General features: G+C 34.7%; 3 protein-coding genes across 6 annotated transcripts in view; 1 reads left to right on the top strand and 2 right to left on the bottom strand.

Annotated features, from left to right (window-relative positions):
* The window catches only part of LOC111045037 (DNA replication ATP-dependent helicase/nuclease DNA2), a 28,131-nt gene extending 24,927 nt beyond the window's left edge, over positions 1 to 3,204 (bottom strand). Inside the window, exons 1-2 of the mRNA XM_039426754.1 lie at positions 2,950 to 3,204; positions 415 to 1,061 (exon numbers count right to left, since the gene is read on the bottom strand). Coding sequence (XP_039282688.1) covers positions 415 to 1,061; positions 2,950 to 2,973 — 671 coding nt within the window. The 5' untranslated portion in view covers positions 2,974 to 3,204. The remainder of the gene's footprint in view (positions 1 to 414; positions 1,062 to 2,949) is intronic.
* A 97-nt stretch (positions 3,205 to 3,301) lies between these two features.
* LOC111045036 (probable cardiolipin synthase (CMP-forming)) lies at positions 3,302 to 13,285 on the top strand. 4 transcript variants are annotated; one of them, XM_039426755.1, is made up of 8 exons: positions 3,302 to 3,595; positions 5,807 to 6,405; positions 7,182 to 7,319; positions 7,732 to 7,861; positions 8,842 to 8,927; positions 10,247 to 10,407; positions 10,983 to 11,088; positions 11,887 to 12,457. In XM_039426755.1, exons 2-7 carry the CDS (start codon positions 5,827 to 5,829, stop codon positions 11,068 to 11,070), a joined length of 1,182 nt encoding a protein of 393 aa, XP_039282689.1. In that variant the 5' UTR covers positions 3,302 to 3,595; positions 5,807 to 5,826; the 3' UTR covers positions 11,071 to 11,088; positions 11,887 to 12,457. The 4 variants fall into 4 exon arrangements, with proteins under 4 accessions (XP_039282689.1, XP_022186033.2, XP_039282691.1 ...); XM_039426757.1 differs by lacking the exon at positions 11,887 to 12,457 and adding an exon at positions 12,928 to 13,285 and having other exon boundaries at positions 3,307 to 3,595; XM_022330341.2 differs by lacking the exon at positions 11,887 to 12,457 and having other exon boundaries at positions 10,983 to 11,575.
* Positions 11,967 to 26,109, bottom strand: LOC111045035 (DNA polymerase epsilon subunit 2). The gene is made up of 10 exons (XM_022330340.2): positions 26,060 to 26,109; positions 21,295 to 21,445; positions 20,199 to 20,371; positions 19,087 to 19,291; positions 17,607 to 17,728; positions 16,947 to 17,088; positions 15,847 to 16,082; positions 14,071 to 14,254; positions 12,893 to 13,069; positions 11,967 to 12,131 (listed from the first exon to the last, which is right to left on the bottom strand). Exons 1-10 carry the CDS (start codon positions 26,092 to 26,094, stop codon positions 12,042 to 12,044), a joined length of 1,515 nt encoding a protein of 504 aa, XP_022186032.1. The 5' UTR covers positions 26,095 to 26,109; the 3' UTR covers positions 11,967 to 12,041.
* Between the last annotated feature and the right edge of the window lie 153 nt (positions 26,110 to 26,262).

Raw genomic sequence — 26,262 nt, 5'->3', positions numbered from 1 at the left:
TTCTAGATAATAAATTACCAAAATCGCTTCATTTTTCTCTAGAACATTTATGCATTAGTGCAAATTATATTATATTTGCACAAATGTAGTCGAATTACGATTGCAAAAAAGTACTAAATATATATGAAAAAATAAATAGAATATTGATACACATTTATTACCAGATTAGTAAATGGGTAGTTTACTTGTTGCTATTTATTTAGTCATTATTTCTGCAAAGAATAGGAATTTATTACTCTAATTATTGATTATCAATGGAGCAGTCATAAAAGATTTTCAGAATGAAAAACTAGTTCCGAGTTGTTGATATCAAGTTAAGTCGGTTCATAGATAAAACATAAGATTTATCATGTCATGGAAAAACATTGGATTGATTTTAAATAAGATACTGTCTTCAATAGTAAAAATACTCACTTCCTGATATTTTCTGCTCCATCCAGTTCCCAATCTTCAAACAAGAGGTCTTTCATATCACTGCAATTATCAATATCTTTCTTTTCAATCTCACTATCTTTGGCTTCACATGTATTTTCTGGCCGAGAAATTTTATTTCCGTCACCTGAGGGAGAGACTGAACTGTCACTTGCGGTAGAAGACTCTACTTTTACATTTTTCGGAATCTTTTTAGCGTGAACAACAGAAGCATCATTTACATTTTTATTACAATTTTTTGAAGCAGGAAATTCACATTTTCGTTTCACTCCTTTGTTGCCAGCTCTTGATGTTGGAATAAGGGGTTGCGGCGGCGTAGGCGGGATCTCTTCAGGGCTCAAGATCAGCAGATTTTCCTTTACACTCTCCTCAACACTATTCTCCTTGTCACTCTTCTTTTTTAAAGGAGACTTGATGCTCACAGTCTTACCAGCCTCACTGGGTTGTATTATGTTTTGGCTTATTGGAGGGGTGAGCGGAAATTTGATATCATCTTCAATATCTTCAACTTTATAATTTACTTGAGAAGATGTAGATGCGTTGCTTCCGGTCGATGTTACATTCTTTCCATTTTTCGGAGCCGCAAAGAAATTTGATATTTTTGATTGCTTAGGATCTTCTTTGGCACCCTGGAATGATGGAAAAATTCAAATGTATAGCTTGATGTAAAGTTAGGCTAAGTTACTCAATAACTTATCATTATTGGTTTCTTAATATTAAATATCAAGGAAAGTCAAGTTAATAAGAAGAACAACTAGAAAAGAAGAAACCCACAAATCTTACTATGAAATAAGATATTATCTTATCTTAATATTTAATATCAAGGAAAGTCAATTTAATAAGAAGAACAACTAGGAAAGAAGACTAATAAAAAACCAAGAAACGTTTGGTGTAGTAAATGGGTGATGTCATAGGAATGCATAACCAGAGTGATATTGAGGATATCAAATCCCTTGTCCTCACATTAGTCGACTTCAACAAAGCCTTCGACTGTGTCTCCCATAAAACTCAAGAGATATGGCTTGGACGGCACGGTCCTGAGGACAGTGGCATCGTACTTGAAGAATAGGAAGCAGGTGTTCCAACTGAGAGATGCAACCTGATTAAAAGGTGTGGTGCATGGAATACCGCAAGGATCGGTTCTTGGTTCCCTTTTGTTCATATTGCTTATGAACGACTTCACAAGCAGTCAGGATGCAGATGACACCACTTTCATTACTTGAGAAGACACTAGGTAACAGGCAAGGAAGGAGTCAGCTAAACTCATTGAGGCAGCTAAGTTGCAGTTTTTAGCGAACAAACCTAAGCTCGATGAGGATAAAACAAGTATCCTGGGTCACTCATTGCGGAAGAGAACAGAAACAGTCAAGCTGGACGAGAGGTTAAGCTTGAATCACTTTGAGCTCTAAAACTGTCACGAGTTGTAAACCTTTTTAGAAGACTGAAAAACATGGTTTATCACAGCACTCTCATTATGGCTTACCACTCCAGAGCCTACCTTTTTCAGAGCCGCATTATCTACGGCTTATTATTGTGGGGTGATGCGCTGGCCGTCCTGGATGTGCTGCTTCTGCAGAAGGCTCTGAGGATAGTGTCATTTGCGGACTTTAGGGATCACTACCGGCAACTCTTCAGGAGTCATGAAATTCTCACAGACAGTCAATACGTACTATCTTTGCTGAGTCGCTGTTGTATGTGAAGAAACCCTGGAGGAATTGCAAAGAGCGTGCGATGTCCATAGCTATACAATACTAGACATTCCACCAAGCAGATAACACCAAGCAGATTATCAGAATCCTACAACAGCTTCCCAACACAGGTTCTATACAACTCTTGAGAAAAAACTACCAGAAAGCTCACTTAACTTACTTTGGAAGTTTTGGGGATTTAGCGCCTTCACAGCATTAATAACAATGCATATTACTTTTCTAATTAACTGGAAAACTTAAATACTGCCTATCTTTACAATGACTTCAAGTATTCAAATAAAGAAAGTTTTCAATTAAAAGAAGTTTCTATAGAAACAGATTGTCGGATATTTGTTGCATGCAACCATTACTGGATAGAAAACTTTATATAACCGTTTATAATGCCTGTTTAAAAAGGATTATATCTTATATTTTTTGGTGCAAATGAATAAGCTGCTCAACCTTGCACACTATAGGAATAGACATTTTCTTTGTAAAAGCTGGCTTTCCAACTTTACCGGTACCGGTTCATTTATGCTGGAGCTGGTGGCAAATTCTATGAGAAGGCCAAATTTATTTTGACAAAAACTAAAGTTTTATCACGGCATAAAACAAGACGCAGAAATTACAATCATGTGCTAGCAGTCTGCTATAGCTATAGTAGGTTTAAAGCAAACCAAAATTTAATTGGGTGTAGGTACGGTACAAATAGTTGTTCAAAAAAATAATTTACAACGGGCTAGTAAAAATTAAACGCTTCAGGTTCCGAATCAAAAAAATTGGTTACGATTTCATATAATCATAATTATCGAAAACAAACAAGACTTACTTTTTTCTGAGACAATTTTTTCATTTCTGCAATTCGGAATACTACTTCAGGTTCAGATTATCAAAAAGAAGAAATTAGAAAATAGTAGAGTCAATACAGCAGACACAAAATAATAGTTCAACTAAATTGAAAAACACAAATTCAAACTATGAAAACATTTTTCAAAGTTATAAAAATAGAATTACAATAAACACAAAACTCAAGTTACAAATTATTATACAAAATACAACAAACAAGAGTTTGTTTTTGTTTTCACTTTTTAGGTTATAAAGATGCCGCCAAATTAATTAGTTTTGAAAGCAGCTGTTTCGGCGTCTGTGTGAACATGTGATCATGTTATCAACTGCACTGCTTCTGCTTTTGAAAAATGTGGACGCTGGACGGCAATATTTTAGGTTATTTGTGTTCTGCAATACTTTAGTATTATTTTAAATAATTCACCATAGTAATATTTATTTTTTGAATTCACTTAATCTATACAGTTTTTAAACTTTTGTAAGTCTTCATGATTTGAAACTAGCAATTTGAAAAATTGTGTCACTTGAATAAAGCTTTGGCTTTTACCATAGGCCTACACTTGAGTAAAATTTATGTAGCCTAAAGAAAAATCTCTAGAATGAATTTAATATAGGAACAATAATTAATGGTGAGTCTTTATTAATTGATTGTAGACTTTAATTGTTATTGTTACTGAAATATAAGTATGTAGTGTACCTAATAATTGATCAGAGCTTATCAAATCATTTTGCATTTTACAAAGCTCATGGAATTGTGACAAGCTATCTGAGTCATCAAACCCATGATGGTCCTCACACAAGTCGATGTCATATAACATAATAAAGATGTCATAAGACATAAGTTGGAGAATATTAATCGATTTGATGCTTGATTTCGTGATTGTCGTCTGACCACAGACCAGATTGTAGGAACAATTGATTGTAGGCTAGACTTGATTTGGTGAATCTCTCTAGATCAAGAAACTTCTTATATACTCTAATAATGTGTAGAACCCATTCTAATATTTTGTCAATGCCAAATTCAAGGAGGGTAATTATTATTGTTTGAATAAGTTTTACGCTGTCAAAAGTAACATAATTTCCTTGGGTCTAAGAAGTAGTTTTTTTTTGCTGCAAACAAGTGTCTGACCTCTGAGAAGAGTTGCTGTACTTTTTATTTATACCTTTAATATGCACCTTCTGCATCCATTCCGCACTTATAGAATTGATGGCGTCATAAAACTCAATACGCATATAAGTCAACACAATACTATTCAGATGGTAGCTATTTAGTCACTGCTTTTAGTAAATGTTCTAATTATCACTCATAAATTAATTTATACTGTAATATGACTCGTCACACAGCGGCTTCCTGACGGTTCTCTTGAAGGCGGCTTTATCCAACTGCTTCACACCAGGAGGCAGCTTGTTGAAACATTTTAGGGGAGAAATCCTATTACTGGCCTGCGATCGGTGGAGGCATCTTCTGGGACATCCAACAGCTCACGTTGTCTGGCGATGTGGTAGTGGATGCCACTACGGGCAGCCAGAGTTTGCTGTACATCCTCTTGACATACACCAAGCATAGGAGGATGTAATGGCTGATGGCTAGCAGTACACCAAGGCGAGCAAAGATGGGCTTGTAGTGGGAAAGATAGTCGTTGCCTGTTATGATTCTCAAAGCCCTCTCTTGCAGCCTCAGGATATCAGCAGCTTCTGCCGAGAGACTCCACAGGAGTAATCCGTAGGTGATGTGGCAATGTAAGAAACCGTGATACATCATTATCACTCACTCACCAGGTCCCTCATCTTGAGCAGCAGGGAGCAAATGCGCGAGAGTCGGCTGTATATGACTGCTCCAGCTGAGACAAAACCCAGTAACTCAACTGGATCCTGAGGTCACAGTTCTCGTAACTAGTGTAGAGATGATCCTTTGGGTGTTGCATTCATTCAGCTGGAATCGATTAGACAGGAACCACAGTGGCAGATCGAAGATGCTCCGCAGACGCCTCCAAAACCCGTTCAAGCTCACAGTCGACAGTTGAGATGTATCATTCGCAAACATCAGAGAGGAACCGTGGTCTTCCAGGTCATTTATCATGACTAGGAACAGTGTAGGTCCTAGCACTGACTTTGCTCACATGGGTCCACTACCCTCACCAACAATGTTGGTATCGTCTGCAAACAGCAGAGTGGAATTATGCAATTTTTAAGTCATAAATCATGGCAAGGATTAGCCGGCTCCAGCACAGATCCCTGTAGAATGTCATTTCTCTTTTGAAATCGCCCTTATCATTGTCTTTTAATATTTATGTGGTCCAGTAAGTAATCTACCACATTGCACCATGTTTTGACCTGAGAAACATATCTGGAGAGCTTCTTCAGTAGAATACTGTGAAATACATACCAGTAGTCAATAGCTTAAAGGTGTTTTTACACCTGGCGACGCGTAGCTACAAATACGTCTTCGGAAGACGTAACCGTGCTATCTTAAATACAATCTGTCCCGTTCACACCATCGTAGCGTAGCTTTGACATTGCGAGATAGAAAGGCTAAGTCTACCGAAGATGTATTCCTTCCTACCTACACGTAGCTAGGTGTGTGAAGACCTTTAGATAGAAAGGCTAAGTCTACCGAAGATGTATTCCTTCCTACCTACACGTAGCTAGGTGTGTGAAGACCTTTAGTACCTAAGGTAACACCTTTAAGGTGATAAGGTAAAGTAATACCTTTTTAATTTGACCTTCATTTCAAGGCTACCTTATAATGAAGTTTTTTGAATTTCCAAGTTAACATTATTTTTTAGTTGCTCAAATCCAGTCAACTCTATAATTATTACTGTTAAATTTCTTTGTTCTAGATAAGTAACACATCCTAAAAATGGCTGTAAGATTGATTGGAGAAGTTGCAGAATCGCTTCTGTACTCTGGTGCAATGCGGCCTTCAAGTCTCATAGCTCATGCTAGATTTAGAGTTGTGTGTAAAAACAGAACATTGAATCAAAAAATACAAGTTCGGGATGCTCTGAAGGACTTCTGTTCTCTAAGACATGGATTTTTACCCAACGAATTTTCATTTCCTAGTGCAATTACTAATTTATGTAAAACAAAAACTTTAATTAGAAGTTATAGAAATAGTTATACTTGCCAGAATTTGTGTTATTCAACATTTACTCTGCGAACACGTTCTGTGGGATTTGAACCTTTCAATTCAAGTGAAGCAAATGTGTCAAGGTTTTATTCTAGTAGTAATGATAATCAAAATACTGGCTCAACAAAGGATCTAATTGGCAGAGACTTGGGAGTCAAGAGGAAGGAGTTCGTCAATAATGTATTAAAAAATAACAAGAAAAAGATGAGACTGACTAAAATTAAACTACAGAAAAGTGGGAAGATTATTTTAAAAGATATAAAAGAATCCAAATCGAAGATGAAAGAGAAAATGGAGGAAATAATTGAGGTAATCACAAAGTGCATTTGGTTAATTGTTATCTTATTACTTTTAGTCAAATGAATAACAGATTTACCATTGTTATTTCAAACGTCAGAGTAATAGCCGGTACCTAGCAAGAATTAATCAGGGATCAACATTACTTCTGCAACCGTCTTGAGTTATCTTGCTAAGAATCAAAACAAAGCATATTATGCAAATTTATATGACTTTATAATATAATTTTTGGCTAAGAAGAGAATTCAAAAATAATAAATTTCAAAAATTATGTTATATGTTTCTTACTGTACATCGTTAACACGATCAAAACTGTTTACTACTCGTTCAATCATTTTGGTAATATGAATATTGATAATTATTTGTTATGATGATTGTCATTATTTTGGCCTATCATTGAATAAATGAATGATAAGACAATGAAAGGATCTGTACTTACTAAAGCAATTTTCTACAGTTGATAATGATAATTGCCTTTCCTATAGTTGATAATGATAATTGCCTTTATTTACAATGAAACCCTTCTGCACTTTCTCATGAATTGACTCATGTAGTAATTTTCAATAATTACCGCTAGCTATGCACTGCTAATCAGTACCGTACAGTACAACATTTTTGAACCGACTTGTCTTCAAATGATAAATTCAATCATGGAAGAAGTAGAAGAAGAGCATGTAAGTGTTTAGATATTGTTAAGCGAGAAACTTTAATAATTAATATTTTTTATCTATTTCTACTTATTAAGTAGAGTTTTTATAGATTTTTATTAATATGAATTATGTTTTCAGAGGGAAAATATTTGGACAATACCCAACATGCTAACAGTCCTCAGAATAGCCATGTCTCCATATTTGGGCTACCTAATTTGTCAAACAAACTACGAACTTGCTTTGGGGTTGGTGATATTCGCAGGATTCACAGATTTCGTAAGTTGTGATTATTTTTATACATAAATAGCTTTATGGCATTTCACTATTTGAAAATGATGGATATTCAATTATGTATGCTTAATTCTTTATAAGGCCCAGTTTTGTGAGTTTCAGAACGCTATTACACTGGAGATCAAATATAATTCCCATCTAAAAGTACAAAGAATCTCTTCTTATTTATAGCTTATTTGCTGTTTCCGTATTAAAAAGTGAAAAATAATAGTTTAATAGACAACTGATACACTGGAATCATTCTTCAACCTTGTTTGAGAATATTCTCATTGTAGACATCCATTATTATTCATTGTAGTTTGATACAAAAATTATTATTTTTTAATGTAAATCTAGAAATGCAAGTGATAGTTTATATAAAAATTGATAAACATTTGATTTCGCATTGATGTTTCAGCTAGATGGAATCATAGCTCGTTCATTCAAGAATCAAGCATCGAAGCTTGGAAGTTTCTTGGACCCAATGGCTGATAAAATACTGATAGCTACATTATTCCTGACACTGACAATCACTGGCAACATTCCTGGTAGGTCTCGAAGTATTTTGTAATAATCGATTAATTTCTATTTTATTTTCATGATAAGTATAAAACCATATTCAAGAGATCAGTTATCAAAGTCCTGATAATAAAGTACAATGTAGGAAAACTTATTGATTCAAGATTTTAGGGAAAAATGGAATGTTAAAGATTGATCTGTATTTGACAAATATAAGTTTACTTTGCTCTCAATGAAAGCTGCACGATTGTGACAGGGTGCCTAAAGTCAACTAAAACCCACTATATCAACTCAATGGTATTGCTCCCTCTCCAATCCGAAGAGAAACAGCTAGTAAAGCTGAGCGAACTCAACAGACTACATATGATAGGCATCCAATGTTTGTCCATACCTCTGCCATTCACCGACTAAAGTCCCGACGCAGTTTATTGAGTGAAACAAAAGTGCTGGACTCTTCTGCTGCCCAGGAAAGGATTCAGCTGTGGCAATGAGAGTACAGATGTCACGGTCATGAAGCTCCGGGGCAACTGCCAACATGAGCAGAGTTGCCATATGGCAAGTGGAAGACCCTGAACTGCCTTATAGCTGAATGTGCCTGTACAAGAGAAAATTGCACAACCTGGAGGCAGAATGACGATCCGCACTGCGACTGTGGTGATTTACAATCAGATGACCACCTCTTAAAATGCTGCCTTGCTCCAGCATCCTCAAGACAGGACTTTTTTATGGATTAACAATGAATTATTATTCAAATATTGGCATTTAGAATCACCTGACACGAACGAACCTTCTTTTAACACAATACATTTTAAACAATTCGTCTCAGAATGAAAAATGAACTACTGATTGGCAATTTCTCTAAAATTCAATGGGATTTCGATCAAAGCTTGAAATAACAACGCGTTGTGTAAATGAAAAATGTGATATAAAGGTGAACATGATTCATAATCTTATTCCGGTAATATGATCGAGAATAAAGTACTGTAATTGAAAAATATTCTTGTTCTAGTTCCCTTGACTGCTTTGATAGTAGCGAGAGATACATTACTGGTTGGAGCTGGATTCTATATTCGATATCAATCTCTTCCTCCTCCTGTAAGTCAAGTTTTCAAATCGACTAATTTTCTTGTATTAATATAATATTGATACTAATATTCAATCAAAAGCTAGGATAAATTGAATTATTTCATGAATCAGTGAGTGATGCTTTGACATTATCTTAAAATTACTCGCTCCTATGCTTGCTTATCTTTTGGATATATTGCTTAAAAATCCAGAGCCAAAAGATCTTTTAGAAGTTTTGACTGTTGTCATACTACTGTCTCAAATCAATTGAAGGACTAATAAATTCCTAAAAAGTGTTCTTCCTTCTCAAAATAATTTTATGAATATTCAATGAGAAAATGAGCCGATTATTAAATTTGTGGAAGATTTGAAGTGAGACAATATTCCATTGTGGATTATTTGCAGAAAACATTCTTCAAAAGTTACGAGACTTATTTTTTTATTGCATAAGACAAACAAGTAAGATTGCTATCAAGGAAACTATAACGAATAATCATCATGAATTTATCATTCTAGAGTCTAATGCAATTACTTTTTAGCGTGTAATTAATTAAGTACAAAGTAACAAATAAAATAAGTTATAATACTTACATTATCAAACTGTAGATTTCGTTCTTGAACTTCAAATCAGACCGTGACATTGAAGAAACATTTCAATTCTACTGGTTAAATATGAATTTTGATATCAAAGTAAAAAATCATGGGTGCGTAACGATTGTGTTTACCCTTGATGAATACTGTTTCACACCATGGCAAGACGGATGTCACGCTTCCATGAGTTACTTTTTTAATTTAAAGTTGTAATATATGTCTCATTCAATTATGTATTATTATTTATTTATTCAATGATAAACAAAATACAATTCATTAGAATGATTGGGAAAGGACTAACAGGCACAACCCAAAACTGTTCCTTCCTCGAATTTTGTTTCATTCACTTTTCAATTTGAATCCAATTTTCAGTGCATACACTCAAAACAAAAATATTGGATTTAGATTGCTTAAAACCAAATCAGATAACGAAATTACACTTTTAAATTATGATTCAATTTAATAATAAAAAACTGAGCATTATTGTGGACTGAAAATTATATATAAAAATCTATTAAATGTTTTTATAAACTATAAGAATATCAATGCATTTTAAAATTCGGATCTGTTGGGAGACTCAAAGGAAAATCTTTTTTGAAAATCTGTGACTTAAGTCTAGAATTTGTGCGGTACCTATTTATGATGTTAATTATTGTTGTACGGTAATGTTCTAATTATTGTTTTACTATAGTACCATCTAAATATTTGTTGGTCAGAGTTTTATTCAAAAAAGTAGTCAAAACTGTTTTTGATTTCAGAAAACTTTGAGCAGATATTTGGATGTCTCGCATGCAACAGCTGAACTGGCTCCAACCCGGCTCAGTAAAATAAATACAACAATTCAACTCTGCACGGTTTTCTCAACTTTAGCTGCAGCCTCTTTCGGGTATTTGGAACATCCCGTCATTCACGGATTGTTGTGAGTTTTGGTCAATAACAGTCCTTCAAATTAATTCTAGTCCTCTATTTTAATGCTAATTGCATGTTTTTTCTTATTTTTATCAAAATGAGCTTGCTCGACATAATTCTTGTAGCTGATTACATCACATACCAATTACACAATCATAAGTATGATCTTATATCAGATCATAGATATTTGATCAATTATTAAAAACATGAAATACCCTTTAATTTAAAACATTTCGAACAACTAGTTTCGGCCTTTGGCCAAAGTTGTTGGAAACTAGCTGTTCGAAATATTTTAAATTAAAGGGTACTTCATGTTTTTAATTTTTTAAAAAGTAGCCCATACAAAAGTGAAGTGATTTCATATTTTAACAATATTATCAAATTTTTGATTCACTAATAGACAAATATTTATGACTATGTTGTATCGCACCAGGTTTGTATCAGATAATCTAAAATGATGTCGATCTACATCTTCAGTTTCTATTTCATCTCAAAAACTAGTTTAATCTTACCAAGGTTGTATAAGATAAACTTATACAACTTGATAAACTTATCATGTTGATCAAATTAATTTTATTTTTTCAGTTGGTTGACGGCAGGTACAACAATAGCTTCAGCTATTAGCTACATTATCTCAAAGGATACCTACAAAATTCTCAAGAGAAAAAAATGAAATCGTTTAGATTATAAGGTGAGATAAATAAGATCTACCAATTAGGTTTAGGCAATTGGAGTGTATTTAGTGAACGACATATTTTAATAATCAAAATCTTAACACATATAGAATTTGTAATATTTTGAAGATATCAGCAAATTTGAAAATGTTAGGTATTTATCCAGCTCATACTCCTCCTGTGATGGAACAAGCTTTAGAATACTACAACTAGTCTATCGTTGATGATTTGTTGATTTCAATCTTGTATAATAATAAAAAACACTTGAAGCAGTGGTAGCTATTTGAAACTTCATAAATTCGTTGGCAATTTATGATCGAATTTAATTTCTGAATCCCGAATAAATCTTCTATAATTTTTAGTAGTAGGTTTTCTTAGTAAAATATTGTCTTAATTTAATGGGAATGAAGTGTATATGAGATTTTGTATTAATAATATGAGCTTCAAATTTTTATAGATAATGTTGAAAATGTACAAATAAATTCTATTTAAAAGTTACAATAAGGTGTTTTTTGTTTGAGAACAAATTTTATAAATCATTTATACATGACACTCTATTGGCTCCTTATTTATAATCAATCGTTATATTGGATGATGCTGAGTTTGAAAATTTATGTTGTGATATTTTATTTTTATTTATTTATTTATAATTAAGAGTAGCCCTAACAAAAAAAAGTAATTTGTTATTGTGAGTTTGTGAGATAATATCACGTCTGAAACCTGAGTGTTCCAGGCATTTATGAATGAATTAAAAGAAATTGTATCATCTCAATTACCATTCACTCTAACTTTTGTACAAAGAAGTTTTGTTTTAGGTAATGCAGTGCAATGTCATTGTACATGCGCATTGGAGAAAAAATATGTATGGAAAACTTAATAAAAGATACAAACAATATAACAAATTGGAAGGATTTATTGCAAACAATGTAGTAGGTGACTATATTACAGTTACTCAATTTGTATAGTCTATTCATGTCTCTTCAGGTATTTGACTGTCTTCCACTTCACGTGACGAGGGAATGTAGACTTTGAAAGCGTAGTTTCCATTTGAAAAAGAGCTCTGCAAAAAATAATGCAATCATAACTCTTGCAATCAGTTCTCTTCTAGAAAATGTATTGAGCACTAAAGAAATAAACCATTTAATAAAAGCAACATTATCGAAAGAATGAAGATAATATAGTGAAAAAAGTGTATTTGGTGTTTCGGATGGACACTTCAAGCCGTCAGTCCCGGCTGCCTAAAAAGCAGTCTTTAGGTCAAATCAGAGGCCCTGAAATTCATCAGTTGCCACCTGAAAAATCTGACACTAGACCAGAGTCAGATCACTCGATATTATTATTATCAATGTATTGATAAATTGTTTTCTACAAGATTTACAACTATTTTTCTTTTGATATGATTTGAATTAAAAATAATTATTTTGAGATCACTGATTGATTATATCAATGTACTATTTCTATGTTTTTTTCTTATAAAAATATAATGTTAAACTTGACTCCTCCAGTCAAACCTTCTTTAGAAGGTTTTGGAGTATTTATTTTTCGTCTGATGTATAATTTTTGAAATATTCCACTGAAAAGGAATTTTCTTATCATTTGTCTTTTTCGCTTTGTTTATTATTCTTCATTTTTTGTTTGTAAGATTTCTTTTTATAAATGTATTTTTCATTTTTTTAAATATATTATAAATTCAATTCTTCATTTTTTCAATTATCCCTTTTAAAAAATATTAATATTGAGCACTATAGAAATAATTATAAAAACTAACTTGAAGAGAATAAAGATACTAGTTATATTTTAGGTACGAGTAAATTAACTTACCGGATTAGTTACAATGCAACCAGTATTTTTTGCAGTGTAGGGTTGGAATGAATCCGCCATTACAATTAGATCTGGGAGTGGATACAATCTGAGAGCTGTTTCGTGAGCCCAATAGACTGGACTCAGCGTCACCGGAAGAGGCATCAAGTAGGCTTGCGAAACAATCGTCTTCACAAACTGGAAAAGGAGAATTATTATCAACAAAAATGTATCAGACGAGTATAATAATATCAAGAGAAAAAGAGAAATAATATATACTGTATTGTGCTAACGCATTATCCATTAAAGTTGTCCAGACACTGCTGGAAATACATGTATTCTAAGTACATTAATAATATTACATTGTAGTCGATGAATAAATAAATACTATTGCAAACAAAGATAATTTGATACTTGATAAATTGAGCATTTTGAATTGAAAACTTCACGGAAAATAATTTCTTGTGTAATATTGAAATGAACCTTCCATTAAAATTAGATCTGGAAGTAGATCTGATTGTAATATTGTTGAAACATTTATTGAAACACCAGTAGTAGAATAAAAGACTGTCATTCAATAGGTTGAATTTTATAGAAAAACTAAGAAATCATTAATTGAATCAAAAGTCTTAATTCAATATGATGTTACTGTGCAATAGCAACATCATTCTAGAAACAATTTTCGGAAACAAATTAATCGCATTCTCTTTCTAAAACGTTCATAATGTCAAATTTTTGTCCACTCAATGAAATTGTTGGGACTTGTAAGATTACTTTTATTTGAAATGAGAAGAACATGTGCAATGGTTTATACTCAATTTTTTGTTCTTTTTTTTGCTGACGGTGATGCTCACATGAGCTCTAGGCTTAGTGGCTAGTGTATGTGTGGGTAATAAGGTAGATGATAATGAGAGATGAATGGACTTACAGTTTTAGGTGGGTTCCGAACCACCGGGAAGCGATTTTACATTTCATGAATCATTTTCAGAGGAGTTGGCTCAAGCGATCACCCTTCCAACGGGAGTAGCAGGCACATGATTCTTGACTTATCTAAGCGATAACTTATTAGCGTGACCATGAGTCAAACCAATTTGATACGTGAAAGCCAAACTCATGACGATTTTAATCATAAGAATTGAATTCAAACTGATCACACTAATTATGAATGAATATATGAAAAATATCATAAGAAAACTTACATGTTGTGGAATATCAGAAATGTCAGGAGCATGTAAACTATTTCGGCACAATCTTATAATAATATCCTCCCTCATAAGTACAATCTCCTGTGTACAATATCTCAGACGACATGGGCTGGTGGTGAAAATACTATTGGGCACTTTTTTTAAGAAATATTCAGTCACAGTTTTCGAAATAGGTGGCCTGTAAAAATAAAGTAATTAATAATTCTTAAAAAGGTAGTTGAAGCATTGCACACTCAAGTTATAGAATTAATTATTGTTCTAATTTTAATAGGTAGGCTAATATTATTTAGTGAGTAATAGGATGGCATCATGTGTGATTGCCTGTTTTCCCCCATATTTGTTTTCCTTACCAATAAGGAATTGTTGACTTGGAAAATAGGCAAGTAAATATTATAACGACTATAATGTATATGATCTGTTCATTGAGAGATTGGACTGAAGCTCCTCCAATTTACTAACTTAACAGAATACTATAATCAACAATGAGGACGAAAAAACCACATTCACATTAATTCCGCAAAACTCGCCTTCCATTACTGAAAGTTTGAAGCTGCAGGTTTATGTTACTTCTTGTTACTTCTTCTCTTACTTCTTCAGGCCGTTTTCTGTTTCATACTAGAGTATGAAGCAGAGTATGAAACAGAAAAGAAACTCAACTTCCTAGATCTAACAATCACAAAAAATATGAACAATCAGCACAGTTTCAATATATACAGAAAACCAACTACATCAGACACCCTTATCCACCAGACCTCCAATCACCCCACTCAACACAAACATGCTGCTTTCAAAACAATGATCCATAGACTAAACACCATCCCCTTATCAACGGAAGATTACAGTACAGAGCTCAACACAATAAAATTCCTGGCCCAAACTAATGGCTATGATCCACTACTTATAGACAGAATCCAACAGAAAATGAAAAGAAAAACTCAAAAGCCCAGCACTGAAAATAACAGATTCATAACACTAACTTACATAAACTCAAAGTCCAACAGTTTAGCAAAGAACTTCAAAAAGGCAGGATTCAAGATAGCATTCCAAACAAAAAACAAAATCAAAAACCTACTAACCACAAGAGAACAGAAACAAAACCTATATGAAAACCCAGGGGTATACAAACTCAACTGTTCAAATTGCCAAAAATACTACCTTGGGCACAGCGGCCGTTCATTTGAAAAAAGATTCAAAGAACACATAAACAACCCCGAATCAGCATTTGCCACCCACTTGATAGGAAACAATCACACCTACACAGACATAGCCACAAATTTAAAAATTCTACACATCAGAAACAAAGTACCTGAACTAAACACCTTGGAACAATTTGAAATATACAAACACACTAAAAGAGACCCCCACAACATCCTTAATGAGCAAACCAACTTCAAATCACACAGCCTCTTCAACCTCCTACTCCAATAATCCACAAATTCAAACATTCCCGCCACCCCCGCCGCCAACAGTTCAAAAAATTCCCGCCACTCCCACAACCCACGCTGCTTAATAACCACATGTATTCAATAACGGAAGTGACAGCCAGTGTTGATGAAGGAACTAGTGTCCGAAAGCGCTACACTAATGTAAGTAGAAGCTAATAGCTTTTATTTATAAATACCTGACTGCTATGTCGTAATTAATTGTTCAAAGTGATTAAATAATAAAAGCTGATTTTAGCTATGATATCTGACTGGAAACTTGGTACAATAAAAAATAGTACGGCAAAAATGACCAATTCAAGTAAAACCATTGATTTATACCACTAACCTTGGTAGAATGTTGCCTAGAAATGAATCAGTTGGACCAGGAACAAATACAAACTTTGTACTTTTCACAAGAGATTCATAGTTTCCGATCATGTTCGCCAATTCTTTGAAATGCGATTTGAGAATAAGGGAATGTTTTGGGCCCATGTCTGTCGACAAGAAATTTCCCATCAAAACAATGACGGCTGGAGGAACGTCCGCGTAACCTTCGAACAATCGGTTCAGTCGCTCCATCACCTGAAATGTTTTTTATTCATTAGAAGATTCATAAAATACTTAGTAGAAGAAAGAAACAGGTGAATGAAATCACAGTAAATCAGCAACATTCCCATTACCCACGCACAAGCAAAAAACTCATGTGGGCATGATCCGCAATTAAAAAAAATACAAAACAGGTAAACAGAAAGAAGCAAGAAATGAATGGCAATCACCAATATACACAATTGAACACACAAAAATTGAATACACATTGTATATACACAATATAGACATAAAATTATCATAATATAGTCCGTCATCATAATAATCATTTCATTGTTTTCACAAGGTATTCACTAAACCAGTTAATAATATAATGTCTGCCCACGCACCCACCAATAAAAACAATCTTCCTTTTATAGTTTTTTATCGGATTAGATAAAGCGTTGAACATACATGGTAAATAAATATTATTGTGATTATTACTTCAAACGGTTGATACTGTTTATAATGTCAGAAATAATTGGTTTTGAAAAATATATCCTTATTCATAACCATGGTTCTTCACCTAAATATAGATAGAGACTTCTAAATTTTATTCTTTATTTACCCTTACAATAATTTCATCATGTAAATGACAGGGTGAGGAAAAATAAGTTAACCTTGTGCTATTCCTCTCTCAAATTTAGATAATGTCACATCTAATCCGAAATAGGTTAAGTTCTTCACTTTACAAAATTTTCAGTCTAAAATATTTTCACAAAGCAATTTTTAAATTTAGATGTTTAAAACCCAAATATAAGAGAAATATTACACATTATTTACACTTGAATATGAAATATTCGCATATTAGAGACAATTTGTTAAACTTGTTAACGGATTCTTAAAGCACATATGAATTACCTCTTTTCGATCGAGCCACACTTCTGAGAGGAAGATGATCATTGAGTCGGGATTGGAGCTCTCCAATGCCTTCAGTGATTCATAATTGTGCAGACTGGTTTCTGGCAAACCACCAAAGATATTGCCTCCTCCAAAAACTGCACTGTAACGCAAATCGTACAGAAAAAAGGTTAATCCATAATAGATCATTGCAACAGTTGTATATGATCTACAGAATACCTTCAACACGGTAGTATAATAATTGATATTCAAGTTTTCTTTCTGACATCATTGATGATGGAAACTATAGTCCATTTGACTAGAGCCTTGACCAGACCGGGGAGTACGGTCTTACAAGGTGTCAAACTATCAAGCGATAATTGAAAAACTAATCAATTAAAACAAGCGGTAATTACGAACTAATAAGGGCTCTTTAGCCATGTAATTCAAAATAACAATGAAATGATAAACTTCGACTACAGGCTATTTACAGTACTCAACAGCATATCTGGTTCAAATTTAAACATGTTCAACAATGTAAATAATTGAAACTATGCTTTATTAAGATCTGTAATGTACAAGAGGCTTCAGTCTAATATTGATTATATTTCAAATTCAAATACATTATCATGATTCTCTAATATTTTTTAAACTCTGTTTTACGAAGACCTATGAACTCACCGACTCATTTCAGCTGTTTCTGTTGGTGGAAATCCAATTGAATCTACATGGAAAATTTCATCTTTGTAATTTCCCTCGGCTAACACAAAACAATTGTCAGTGAAGAATCCTGTATGATATTTGTAAGCTTCATTAAGGATAACATACAATAAACAAAGCGCAATTATAGCAAACATAAAGAAATCACATTCGTAAAATAATTTGTTCAATTTTATGTTATGTGGTTATATATTGCGTCAACTTGAAACTCTATTCACAGCTATTTACTGTATTTTGAATACTTGTAAGACTTGGCTCAGAAGTCGCCCTACTCGCTTTTATACACCTGGCCCAATATTTGTGATTGCCAAAAAATAAATGAAATTGAAAATATATGTTTAAAATTGAATTTGAAGTGAAAATTTGATTTATTAAACCATTAGAAAGTTATCGTCGAACATACAACAAACCCAGAAAGACAAACGAGCAATGACTCAAGTCACAAGTAGAATCACAAGTAGTAGTTGAGTTGACTCAAGTCAAAAGTTGAAACTCGCTAAACTCGTGCAACTTATTTTTAAATGTAAGCTAATGATATAATAAGATCTATCGAACTGAAGTGAAAAAATCTGGTGTGGCGCACTCACACAACTTTCCTTGCCGTTATGAAAATTGATCAACTGACGCTAGTGTTCACGCGCATCTCAAGTCTACTATTCAAAGATCTAAGCCAGCTGGTGACAGGACAATAACGCTGCAGACACACGAAGTCTGCTATCTCTTCATAGTGAATGATTTCAACAGTTGCCAACAGTTTGCCATTTAATAAACTTATTTTTTCGAATTTCGAGCTTATTTTCAATTTAAGGTAAAAATTTTACTGAACATTAATTGTAGAGATTTTTATGCTCAATCTTTTCCACTTGAATTTTTTTGTTTAAATTGTATTTGAAGCCTGATAATTGGGAATCTAAAATCAAACTTTGCATAGATAGGGCGGAGCTCCTGGAATTTTTACAGATATGGGACTTATGGCAGTTGATAGAGCTTATCAATGACTTTTTTAGGTATAAATTTGATCAAAATCGTTGGAACCGTTTTCGAGAAAATCGCGAAAACCCCTGTTTTTGACAACATTTTCGCCATTTTAGTCGCCATTTTGAATTGTATTTGATCGAAAATGTATTTGAAATTTGAATTTAAGTTCCAAATTTCAAGTCATTACGTTAATTGGGAGATGAGATATCGTGTACACACACACACACACACACACACACACACACACACACACACACACACACAAATACAGACCAATACCCAAAAAACACTTTTTTGGACTCAGGGGACCTTGAAACGTATAGAAATTTGGAAATTGGGGTACTGTACCTTAATTTTTTTCGGAAAGCAATAATTTCATTACTTATGGTAATAGGGCAAGGAAAGTAAAAAATGATAAGGGACAGTCATAAAATCATAAATAGTAGGTATAAGAAAAGGATATAACTCCTGTGAGATTGATAGGTATACTGCCGGTGGGATCTTCCAATTGATAACGACCATCTTTCATAGTTGTCAGCATGCCCAAAATGACCACGTGCTTTATTTTATGACTTGAACTGAGCAGAACCTCAATAGGCTGCACTTGGAACTGTTGCCCACTCTTGAACAAATGATGACGTAGAGTTCTCTGCTTCAACATTAAAAACCTGGAAGACAAAATCAAAACAATTTACAGGCTTAAAAGTGCTTCTAAAAATCATAGTTTGGATAATATTTCAATAATGAGCTATCTGTAAAAATAAAAATAATAAATTTACGTGGGTTATTTGTCATCTTTCAAGTGAATAGTTGTTGATTGTATTTATAAAATGGAATTATAGTACCCTTTAAAATTAATAAAATATTAAAAACCAAGAATACAAATTGTAATGTAACTACTAGTTTAGGTGATCACACCATAGTCAGGTTATAAAAATTGTTTTGATAATTATAAAATTGTTGATTGATAACTCAATAACCCTGATGGAGCAAAATTATATAACCTGTGCTTTTGCAGAACCTTTGCATATTATTATAATTATTATTAGCGTATGACTTTCAATGGTGGGGAGACCCAAGGGTAGTTCCACCTCGCCTTATATAGTCCAAAGTTCCTTAATGGGAAACATTTGGGAACCGGACTCAAAGGTTATAGTGAGCACAGTACTCAAAATTTAAATACACTTTTCACATCGAAATACAGTTCTTTTTGAAATTAAAAAGTCCAAACATTTACAAAACACAAAACCACTCTGTCAAATTTAGAAAATAAATTTAGATCTGAAAATTTATAACACTGTACAGTTTTGCCATGGCAAAATTTGCACATATTTCCATACTTCTGGAAAAGTTACAATTTTTACAACTTTTTATGCGAGGGAAGTTACTCAAAATGTATAAACTCTAGAGGGGATGAATTGGTTACCATAATTTGAAAAGATCCCCAATTATATTATTAATATACTGTAATTTAATTCATCATCGAACAATATAAACCATGTGAAGACATAATAATTCATCTTTAAATTTAAAAATCAGTAGAACATAGTAATAAATAAATGAAAGACTATGTACCTTTCTGTATAGAATTTAGTGCATGTTTCCGGAGGTGCTAGCAGAGGGTGTGTTTCACTTCTTGTTGGAAAAAACTTCTTGAGATCAATATGGAAGTCAAACTTGGGAACATCAAATGCAGAAATAACTTCCACTAGCGGTTGGCTGCTCTCTTGAACATGCTTACAACAAGCCTGTAATCAAAAGATTATTTCAATACAAAATTGCTACCGACTTTTTGAAGGTGATATCGCGTCGGTATCCTCATTAATAACTAAACTTACTAAATAACTTGCTTAACTAAACTTATTAATAACTAGACTTGATAATATTAGACGGAAAATAATTCTTCTATATTTCAATAGGGGAAGTCAATAGTCACTATGTCTTTCAGTAGGTCTCAAAGATTCTAAACTCCTTTGAGGCAGGTGACTTGGTGTCTCTTCCAATGGCGGACCTGAGTAAGACATTTCAGTCACACAATAATAAATACTTTTCAAGAAATTAGCTGCTTATAAAGTATTGGCCCTTCCTCACCACCTTCAGATCGTACTCATCTATCGGTAGGACACACATTTCCTTCATGACTAACTTGGTTCCACTGCAACCTTACCATGAAGTGCCTCAGAGTTTAGTAATTGGTCCTGTTTAGTTTTCAATATTCAAATACTTAAAATTCATGGGCAGTGGTGGATGAAGCTGCACTAGAAAGATATGGCTTTAGTGCAAACTATACGTAAACCCATTTGGCAAAGACCAAGCCAGGTCCCACGTAAACAGTACTCAGCCAATCCTGATTTCTGGTCAGATCAAAAAGAAGTATGACGTACGTATTTCTTATAAAATTTACAATAATATTACAGCAATATTTTCTCAGATAATGATTGAAAACCACAGACTAGCAATATTGCTATGTACTCGTATCCTGAAGATAAATATATTCTTTAAATCTTGGTTGCCATGGCGCATAATAGTCCTGATAGTCACAGTTAATTATTAAATAATATTATATTTTATGACGTAAGAAAAGTATGAATTGTTTGTATAGTAGTTCTCATATTATAGTGTATAATGTAGATGTAACTTAGTACCATGGCGAATGATAGTTTTAACTTACATCAACTGCAGATTTGATGTCTTCAAATTCCAAAAATGGCTGCACTTTATTTTGACGACCAATGTGATCACAGATTTTCTCTATCCAGGCTTCTCTTTTATCTCTGTCATCGATGTTTTCAAATTGTTTCACCAAGTAGTCAACTGCTTCACTGGAATTGATTTAAAAAGTTGAATAATTATTTTTTGTAATGAAGTTGAATACTAAGTTAATTTAGAACATTAATTGAGTTCAGTGTGGTAGAGTTTCAAGTTTAGGTCGGATTACTTATTTATTTATTCATTCAGATTAGAGCTAAATAAAATAAAGCTGATCATAAAACTAATTTTATTGCGTTGCAGATTGCAATCAAAAATACTATTGACAAAGCTCTAAACTGAATTTCTTCCTGTTTGAAGCAGAACTTAGTACGGTAGTACATTATAGGGAACTAATAATTACATAGAGTTGAAAAAAATTGCCAAATGAGATGTGAATTTACACACAAGGTACAGGTCAGACAAATTTGATGATAGATTCCTCTAAATGTTTTAATATTCCATGAGTTTCAGCTGTTAACTTGCACTCTTTTCCTGAAAAAGTATACTTGATGCTGCAAAATAATTCACTGAATGAATAAATTATCTTTATTACCTTGTAAGCTAATTGGTTCGTCAGAAAAACAAGCACACAAAACATGAATATATCAAGAAAGGAGAAATTGATATAGCCTATATTGATAAGAAAATTAAGTCTTTGGTGGAAAAAACACAATATCACATGAAGAAATTCAGTAATTCAGTATATTCAGTCCATGACCGGCAGTCACCAGACAGACTTCGTCAAAATATAAAACAATCAAAACACAAATAACGAGAGATGGCCGCAGATAGGTTGTTTCGTGTGGCTCTGTAGATGGACTGCCATAGTAACACATTAAACAATCTCAAACTGGTCTACAAGTCCACTGGTCTCATCATCTCTCAATGAGTAGAGAGGGTAGTTGATATGTTTTTCTCGAACCAGCCTACAAAACTTCCCATACTCCAGCTCACGAACACAAATTGGCAGTCTGTTAAAAATTTTTAGCATCCGTAAGGGGTAGCATTCGTGTGCTTTCGATAGTCTGGAGTAGGGCAGGACAAGAAAGACAGTATCCCATAAAGTTCATGTATAAAATTCTTTGATGGTAACATCCGGGATATTGAAAAACTACCTTATTGAAAAAAGGGGTTTGAAACATTAGTACAGTTTTACAATATCTAATCCTCGATCATGACCAGGCCATTCCTAGGTAAATCGCGTCAGACATTCACCGGACGCGCTCTCACCGGCTCTGACAAATAGTTGCAGCACCAGCACAGGGAAATAGTCCCTCACCTTCGGCAAACGACAGCGTAGTACAACCAAATTTGTCCTTCTCAGAGTGTTGTAAGTGTGGACTTGCTCTCTCAGATGTAGCGTTGAAATGTTGCTCCTCACTTATAGCCGGGAAGCCAGGATGTAGTGTCCAAAAACTGTGTGGATGCCCAATCTGCGCAAGATCGGTGGGCAATGTGCATCTTACTTACTATATGATGTGATGATTCAAAGAGCTTTCTTTTAGAGCAGTAGAATGCCCCTGGCATGTGATGAATGACCCCAGATCAGGATACCATACAGTATGCGGCTACGAAAAACTGTATGGTACAACATCAACAATCGCTTGATTTTCAGCAGCGCTCTCAACTTCCTGAGAATATATATGAATATTGACAGCTTCTTGCACACTCCAAGAATATGATGCTCCCAGGTCAGCTTTGAATCTATACTAAATCCGAGGAGGGTGACAGTTTCCTGGTTTATATCTGTACTGCCAAGAGTACACATGACTTTCTGGGTCTCTCCTTCTTTATCCCTGGTCTCAGCGAAGAGTTGCTGCGCTCTCAATCCTGCTGATGTGGGTCCACCACCCCTACCGATGATTCTGGTGTCATTTGCAAAGAGAAGGCTTGAGTCCTCCAGTCTCAGAACGTTGATCATAATCAAGAACAGCAAAGACCCAGGCACCGTTCCCCAAGACACACCATGAGGTACCTACATGTTTTTCCCTCGAGGTAGCCCCCAATATTGAAACAAACTGCTTACGATCTAGTAAGTAATCCGCTAACATGCTCCTTGTTCTGCCCCAAAAACTATAACTGGATAGTTTTTCCACTAGCATCCGGTGAGATAAGCTATCGAACGCCTTATTCAGGTCTCACAGCACCAGGCTAACTGAACTCTTTCTAACCTGATCCGGGCTATGCCTACACTTTGTTGCTAGATGTCATTTATAAGACTCAATAATAAGGTTCCACGCTGCCTTTTAAACTTAGCAGTGTAGTCCTATTTTGATTTATCTAGCTCGACCCTATAGATTTGCTTTGCCCTGCTTGACATAAAAGTTTTTAAAAAAATAGTCTTGTTTTCTTCTATTGATATGTGTGGGTATTAATGTTGGTTTCTTCTATTGATATGTGTGGGTATTAATGTTGGATTCTGGGAGCCCTATAATTTTGTGCCTTTGCTATAATATAAGGTATATATTTACAACTCTTTGCAACTCATTTTGCCCGGCAGTGTCCTTCAAGCCGAATTTGCGAAATAGAACAAATAAACCAAGGTCAAACAAGCTTAGCTCCACAAGTGGTTGGTACACATCCAATTTGCAAAGCTTGAGAGTGCTTCTTGAAATGTTGTACAATGCTTACAAGACTGAGTCAAATGGTGTGCTATCTAATGAGAAACACAGGCATTATATCAGAGCCAAAAACATATATAGACAGGAGGTGGATAGAGCTAAAAAAGATTACAATGCTAGAGTGATTGACAAATCTCACAATCCTGTTAAGGCGGCTTGGAGCATTATCAGCAACTCATACAGAGCCAAGCCAGTGGTTCAATGCAAAAAGAGTCCAGATGAGGTCAACAATGCTTTCATGGATGCTGTTGCTGAGATTGTTGAAGGTCTACCAGAATCTATGGCAGATCCAGAATTGTCTGTCCCTTTGTCTCATCATAGGTTTACCTGTTTCAAACCCATTAGTGAGGAGGACCTGATGAGCATTGTTCAGGGTTTCAAAACAAGTCACAGCCAGGACGTCTATGGCCTATCGGTGTTCCTGTTGAAAAAATTGATATGGGTATTGATGGAACCTCTGCTGTCACTGGTCAACAGCTGCCTCATAGAAGGTGTTTTTCCTAACTGCCTCAAGATCGCAAAGACAGTCCCAATTTTTAAGAAGGGTGATCCTACTGATGTAGGCAGCTTCCGACCAATATCAATTGTACCGGTGTTGGGTAAAATCATTGAAACGTCCATGTTGAGGCAGCTGACTGTATATCTGGAGAGGAGCAACCTGATGGGGGATATGCAGCATGGTTTCAGGAAAGGCAGATCTACCACCTCTGCAGTGCTTTCATTGGTCGAAAGAATACATGTGGCTTTCGAGGAGCGCAAATCAGTTGACCTTGTGTTGTGAGACCTGACCAAAGCCTTCGACTGCGTGTCGCACATCATCCTGCTGGACAAGTTACATAGGTATGGCATCAGGGACAGTGCATGGAGCATGGTGGCAGACTATCTAAGCGACAGGAGGCAGGTTGTGTCGGTGATGGGTGCCACTTCAGAGGAAAGGAGAGTAACACATGGAGTTCCTCAAGGATCTGTGCTTGGGCCACTGTTATTTCTTATACTCATAAACGATCTCCACCTACAGAATTCTAGTCTGCTGTTTGCTGATGATACTACCATAGTTGGTAAGGGCAGTGGACCCCTGGAAGCTAGATGCTGTGCACAGGAGCTGTTTTCCGAGGCTAAAGAGTGGTTTGCTGCGAACAAACTCAAGTTGAACGAGGCCAAGACACAAGAGATGCTTTGTACTCCAAGCACCCACACTCCAGGGGATGAAGCGGTCATTTTGCTTGGCTTTGGAATTGATGCCAAATTAAGTTGGGAGCCGCATATTGACCAGGTATGCAGGAGACTGTCTAGAGTAATCTTCCTATTCAGAAAGCTGAGAAGCCTCCTGAGTCTCAAGAGACTTGTGATGATGTATCATGCAGTGTTTTGCAGTCATGTGCAGTATGGAATTCTTCTCTGGGGCCATTCTCCACTTGCCAATGACATCCTGCTTCTTCAAAAGAAGGCACTGCGGATCCTTACCTACAGTGACTTCATTGCCCATTGTCAACCCATCTTCAGACGCCTGAAAGTGCACACCGTCTTCGGGCTGTATATACTGGCCTCTCTTACTACAGTGAAGATAAACAGGGCTAACATGATGAGTAGGTGTCAGGTGCATTCATACGTTACCCGCGGAAGGCTACAGTTGGAGATTCCACGCTGTAGGTTGTCAAGAGTGAAGGACTCTTTCCCAGTGTTGGCACTCAAAATGTTCAACCTGCTGCCGGGCTCGGTGAGGGATCTTCCTATAGGTGTTTTCAAGAAGAGGCTGTCAAGGTGGCTGATTGAAAGAAGCTATTACAGTGTCAATGAATTCCTTGGGGATAGCTTTGAGGGACTGTGATGCCGCGCCATCTTGATTATCAAGCTTAGAGTTTTTTCATTTTTTTGACGCGATCTATCCGGGAACACATGGCTAACAATCAAGACTTTGGATATTGGATATTGTATATAAGTTATACGAATACAAGAAGGATGATTATCTGTAAAATGTACGCTATGTAAAAACAACTTTGCCTAGGTACAATGTAAACATAACCACAAAATTCTACTGAATTCTGAAAGTGAAAAATACATTACCGCCAAAACAGGTCTACCTTAAAAAGCAGTTTCATGAAGGTTGAAAGAAAAAACTTGTTCTTATCATGATAAAATGAATTAAGTGAAATTGACAAATGATAAAAATCAATACAAATCAAAATAATAATAATATTATCAATCTATCTTATTAATTATTAGAATTATTTATAATGTCTCCCAATCACTGCCACTTGTATCAAATA

Source organism: Nilaparvata lugens, chromosome 4 (assembly GCF_014356525.2).
Source record: "Nilaparvata lugens isolate BPH chromosome 4, ASM1435652v1, whole genome shotgun sequence".
Taxonomy (NCBI): domain Eukaryota; kingdom Metazoa; phylum Arthropoda; class Insecta; order Hemiptera; family Delphacidae; genus Nilaparvata; species Nilaparvata lugens.
This window is presented reverse-complemented; position numbering and strand designations above follow the sequence as displayed.